The sequence below is a fragment of the Mercenaria mercenaria genome, chromosome 4 (genome assembly GCF_021730395.1).
Source record: "Mercenaria mercenaria strain notata chromosome 4, MADL_Memer_1, whole genome shotgun sequence".
Taxonomy (NCBI): Eukaryota; Metazoa; Mollusca; class Bivalvia; order Venerida; family Veneridae; genus Mercenaria; species Mercenaria mercenaria.
Window position 1 is genome coordinate 81,900,532 of NC_069364.1, and position 6,580 is coordinate 81,907,111.

At 33.5% G+C, this 6,580-nt stretch overlaps 1 protein-coding gene across 1 annotated transcript; it reads right to left on the reverse strand.

Annotated features, from left to right (window-relative positions):
- Positions 1 to 1,160: 1,160 nt before the first annotated feature.
- On the reverse strand, positions 1,161 to 1,724 carry LOC128556684 (hemoglobin subunit pi-like). The gene has a single exon (XM_053542302.1). It carries the CDS (start codon positions 1,722 to 1,724, stop codon positions 1,161 to 1,163), a length of 564 nt encoding a protein of 187 aa, XP_053398277.1.
- Between the last annotated feature and the right edge of the window lie 4,856 nt (positions 1,725 to 6,580).

Below are 6,580 nucleotides of genomic sequence, written 5' to 3' on the forward strand. Positions count from 1 at the left end.
CCACTGCCAAAATCTAGGCCTTTAAGAGTAATGCGGTATGAGGAAAACAAGTAGAATTTATAAATTTAAGAAAATTATTAAAAAATACCCCAGTTATACATCTGGATAGTTTCTTTTGTTGTTCAGTATATTAGGTTTAATAATTTGCTTTTTAATGATGCCTTTTGATGATAGAAAAAAATGAAAACTATACACAATAAAAGATTAATACATTTCATGTCAAAGAAATAATAACAAATTGATATATTTACAAACCATTTTATTTGTATTAATACGGTAGTATCTATATCCGAATACAGTGTTAATCCTTTGATTATACATTGGTGTCTTTTAAGATTACACTTTGTTGACAGTAACTTCGCTATCGCGTGATAACCTTCTGATAAATTACCCACATTTTGGTAACATTTTCATATGTTCCTCAATAATGTCCAAACATAACACTTGTGTCCATGTTTTACAACGTATACAAATATTTCAGTAACGGTGTAACGTAGAAACATTTAGCGGTAACGTAAGGCCTAACTAGCAAACAGAGGAATCTGTGTCTTTTGAATGATGATTAACTTTAAAATGAGACTGATAAAAAAAGTTGAAGAAGAAGCAGATGTGAATATAGAACCGTAAATATTTTTCAAATACAGTAACTAATTGACATAAATCTTGCATTAATGACGCCCTGATAGTGAAACCTGTCAACTGACTTAGCAAAAAGATGTGACATAAGCAGCACGCTGCCAGATTAAATTGAAATAATTTTGCTGGTTCAAAGACAGGCAAATTAAGTTCATCTGGATGTGTTTGGTTATTAATTCTTCTGTAAGTTAAGGTTACTCGTAGGTTATACCTTATGCTACGACAAGGTTCTAATTAATGACAAACACGAGATAAAAAAGACATCCATCAAAAATATAAATATATAAACATTACACTGCGAAGTCCGGAGTACAGACTGAACTCTGCTTGTTATGGGGAGGTTTTCGCTCGTAACAGGTGAACTGACGATGAAATTGTCTAGATGTGAACACCGTGTCTGCTTTTGAAGGTAGGTATTAGTTCTAGAGACGTGTCACTTACAGAGACTATACACTATTTTAGATAAATACATTTCAGTGCATCAAGATCATCAAACACCGGTATTTTAATTACATCAAGGTTAATCACTCAAAGCTTGCGTGGCTAGTTTTTTTCACTGCATCATGATATCCCTCTATGAGTTTAGATACCATAAACTCCATCATCTTAGCCCAAGCTATAGCAACTTCTGGTGTGAATTTTGTACGAAGCTCTCGCTCCAAAACGTGAGTTATTGCTATTGAAAACACACTAAAATATTCAACATTAAATCCTTTGTAATTAATATGCTGTTGACCAAGACCGAAAAGTAGTGGCGCCATGGCAGAGTCTAAAGCATTGATATTGTCTACCGCTGCACCGACCGCCTGCATGAACCGAGAAGCATGTCCTCGAAACTGACCATCTCTTAATAGTGCGTCTCCTGTTACATCATGGAAGGGAAAGATCTGTTTTATTGCTGGTTTTATTGTAAATATCCTGAGGAATATTTTGGCACCAACGCCTGGCATATCATTTGAAACGACGTTCCATGTTTTTTTTATGAGAACTTTTTGACGCTCTGTAATGTCACTACAGTCGCTTTTCACAGGTATTCCATTTTTCTGTGCAATTTGACTTTTTGAAACTGTAGACAATGAACAACCCATACTGTTGCCTTTTATATTCAATTCTTAAGTAATAAATATAAACTGTTTTCAAACGAGAACACACATCGAATAATATGATTAAAAATAAAACTTCCTGTTTTAAGAAAATGTCATTGTGTTTTTGGTAATTACATTTTAAATCCTGATAATTACAAAATGTGATGAACTATAAAGTGTATTGATCCAATAATAGCAACAAATTTGTGCGACTGATTTCTGAGTTTTTATCTTAACGTGAAGTCTTCCGATTTAAGTGTCTCCTGGGGAAGAATGTATCTGTCACTCCGATCGTTAAGCTTGTATATTCATGGAACTATTTTCCATGAAATATGTTACTTTCTCATTACTATGAAACGTTTTCCCGCAGGCCTGCACTAAATGGCCATTGCTTCTGCACGCGGCAATAGTCTTATATATCAACTTTTTTCCAACCTTTTTCATCAATATACAACAATGGCTGTACATTCAGCTATTCAAATTAGGGTAGTATTTTATGTATGAAGCATCAAGGAAAACGACTTGAATAATCGCCAATCTCTTATACAATTGTCTAAGAATAAATACACGTGTCGCTGCTTGAAAATGTTTAATTCTTTGCTCAATTTTCAGACAATTGTGTTGTTGCTGGTATTTTGCAATTTATAGTCAAAATGCTAAATATATAATTTATATTTGAAATATACGTTAAGTGTAATTGCTATAGCATTTCATGAATACCATAATGTATTATATCAAAGAGATATCACAATATCATAATGTTAAAAAAATATATAGACAATATACATATATTTTAAGTTTGTAAATTGTCCCTTTGCGTGTTAGGCGTGTTAGCGTGATAGAGATATATCAAATCAACAGCGTGTGTTAGGAAAAGAGACGTTGTGTTTGAAATGCATCTTGAACATGACTATACAGTTTGTTTTCCCTTAATTACGAACTGGTGAACAAGTGAAAGCAAATAAATAACCAGCTAACGATGCACCGATCGATTGCGTTACAGGCAACTCAAAATAGGCTAATTACGTTTGTTTTGAACTGGGATTGTTAAAGAACAGTTTTTTTTCCTTCAGTCAGTTACCAGTTGCAAGTACAGTCAGTCACAATTTGGCTTCAAGTATCAATTCCTTCCAGTTGCAGTTACTGAAAGTCAATAACTACACACCAGATCCAAGTATTGCCGAAACTTTCAGTGATATATTAGTTTGCAGTTATCAGTAAATTGTTTTTATTTTTTTTGTTGGGTTAAACATCGCACCGACACAATTATAGGTCATATGGCGACATTCCAGCTTCGATGGTGGAGGTAGACCCCAGGTGCCCCTCCGTGCATAATTTCATCACGAGCGGGCACCTGGGTAGAACCACCGAGGTTCCGTAAGCCAGCTGGATGGCTTCCTCATATGAAGAAGTCAAAGCCCCGAGTGAGGCTCGAACCCACAGCGGTGAGGGCCAAGTGATTTTAAGTCAGCGACCTTAACCACTCGGCCACGGAGGCCCCCCCGTTGTTTTTAAAGGTTTTGAATCAAAATCATTTGCTTATCGTGGTTGTACATTTTGGAACTAGTTTTATCTTTATCTATACAATCTAGAAATGAGAATATTCTTGAACATTTTCCAACTTTTGAGGTCGATTATAACTTAGTGGAGTGAGTAATTGTTGTGTACAACAAATGAATGTTTGAACCGATTTTCTTAGCTCCTGAGACTAAGTTAGAGATTGTTGGGTCTAAAATCTTACCCGAGGTATCGACAGTCAGTCAAAATAGAAACAGTCATCCATCGATCTGTATTCTGAAAGAAGTAAACGGCTATCAAACATTTGTCTCATCACCGTTGTTTCTGTCAAGTATCTTGCTATAAAATATACATACGCTTAAGGTCAGTCGTCTGCAGATTTCACTAACTAGGTGTGCAATTCGTGCCATTTTTGCCTAAGAAAAGAGTCACATATGGTTCCAGTAAACAGGGCTTATTGTTAAGACTGTATCAGTAAGTGAAGAGGAAGCAGTGTATTTTTTTAAATCAAACTTTTATTTAATAAATGTGAAATAACTTTTAAAATCATATCTATTTCTTGGCACTTTTTTCTTTAAAGAACAATGTTGTTCAACAAAAATAATAAAATGTAAGAAACTTATTTAGGAATATATTTCAAATTTCACAATGTTTCTATGAAGAATTTAAGCATGTATTTATTTTTTAAGTGCTATCAACTTTTAAATTATAAAAATAAACATTTGTGTTAGATATGTACGAAAGCACATTTTGATTTTACTGTTTTCTAAGTATTGTAAAGAACATTTGTGCCATATTGAAAACTATATGTGGCATTTCAATGTTGTAAAATTAAGCATGAAAACGGTACACATTATTCAAGTCATTCTATGAATCATAATAAAGGAACTGGACAGATAACTAATAATCTTATTATTAAAATTGAAAATTCAATACAGAAGAAATAGAATCATTTGATTTTATCGCTTAATATTATATTCAAATAACAGTGATTGCAGGTTTATCATAAAATAGCATTCCCATGGTATGACCTTTTTTTATTATTACAATATTGGCAAATATTGTTTGTAAAAAAAACCCAACAAATTATTGAGTTTTCACTATACCTGTGTTTTATTATTACTATTATTATTATTATTGTTGTTGTTGTTGTTCTTCTTCTTATTATTATTATTATATACAATTATAAGAGTATATTTCCTGGAAGCATAAAGCACAGCAAACAAAGCCAGAGTAGGGTTCAGGGAAGTAACACCACTAACAAAGCAATATACATTAGCGTATAATACGAAACGGACAAAAAAGCAAGTAGAAAAAGGGCATCCAAAATGGAATATTTAGGTCGTGAAAAGCGGATATTTTTAAACTTATAAATTGTAGCATGGGGAATAACTTCTCATGCTATTTAAATGTAGTGTAAATTTTGTTCCTTCGCTTCGAGATAATAAACGGGCAGATATAAAAAAAAGTACAAAATTTCTAGTCGGTAGCCGAAATATTCAGTAAGTTATATCTTTCCATGATGTATCATATCTTGTGTAATTTGAGCGGGAATTATTTTTATATACTCCTCGGTACTTTGGACGAAGATCGGGTCTGAGAGTGAGGTTTGGTTAACTATTTAATGGTGCTTTTTATTTTCTGACCGTTCCGAGGTGGTGTCCACTGTGTTCCTTTATCTGTTGCATTTGTATATGTGTAACTTTTATATGTTACTCATTAACACTTCCATATATAATGAAGGGTGTTGTTTCCTATGAGCGCTTTTACTCCTAATGGGTTTTATGATTTGTAAGCTTTGGTGGCATCTGACGCTCTAAATTCTTTAGATGGTACTTTGTATTCTGTTACAAAATTCAGCATGTTTTGAAAGTTGTATTACAATATAATACCCTGAGTATCCCGCCGTCTCAAAAAGAAACAAAAGAAAACAATGACATTGTGTAACTATAGCACCTATATTGCAATAGAACTCATCATAAAAACAACGGACATTTACTGGTAAGTTTCGGGCTACGGTGCCCAGAGGGTATCTGCATTTCTCTTTATTTATGCAAGTATGTTTTTTATTTAATACAGTTGTTTGCCAGTCGGTTATAGATATATGTCAGCAAAGTATTTCTGGTATTTCACAGTTTGAATAGTATCAAACATGTATTTTACTGACCAGTACAGCACTACAATAATGTTAAAAACCAGTCCACAAAAAAATGAAATATACTACGGTTTATTTAATTGTAAGATAAAAATATCTTTCACTCGTGAACACCTGAGCGGAAGTATTTGCTTATATTGGTACAATAATCTAAATACCGTCAATCTGCATAATGGTAATGAAAGTATAGTTATTTTAAATAGCTCAGGCCCCAATTTCACGAAAAAAACTTAAGTAATTGCTTAGCTAAGTCTGTTATTTGAAATACTTGGTTTTGCCCTTTATGCATCTACACTGTTGACTTTTTCATCTATATCAGACCCGTGTATAACTATTTCATAGATCAAAAAACAACAATTCTGAATTTTACAGTAAATGAAGTATATAAGTAAGAAATATAGTTAAGCAAATACTTAAGTTCGTTATCCCGTGATTAAACAGAAATATCGTATTTACGTGACTGGAATAAGTACTGCAGACAAATACTACTAACCATAGTTTAATTTAGCTATAAATACATTGGTAAAGAAAAAAATAACATCAAATAACAAAAGCTTAATCAATAGTAAGGTTTTAAAATAACAGACTTAACTAAGTAATTACCTAAGTTTTGTCGTGAAATTGGGGCCAGGACTATGTTGTAGCGAAGTGTAAATTAACTTCGAAAAAAACCCACCTCTGCTGATTTTTATATCGTGTTGTCGCGTTTTCGTTATCGTAGTTTCGTGATTTCGCGTTTTCATCATCGTACTATCGAGTATCGCGTTTCAGATCAACACATACAAAGGCGATGGGCCTAACGGAATTCCGTATGTTGGACACTTTGCTTCGTTTACCACAATATTACAATGAATACCATGGACGTATTTACTTAAACTCGCAAAAAGGCTGAGCAAAGTTTTGGCTTGGATAAAAAGTGCAATATCCGTTTCAAACGCTTTAATACTACTTGTGTAAGAAACAGGAATATTGGTACAAAAACTAGGACGTAGACAAAAATGTACGAAATCTGAAACACTTTCGTATTTGACTGTTTGTGACCTTGGTCTTAAGATCGGATAATGGACAATGACTGCGTAACACACACGGCAACGTCGTGTTACATATTTAAAGGCAACAACGTAATGACCCAGATAGAACAATGTTCCGAACCGACAAACGGACGGTCAGAGTGAATAGGGGTACA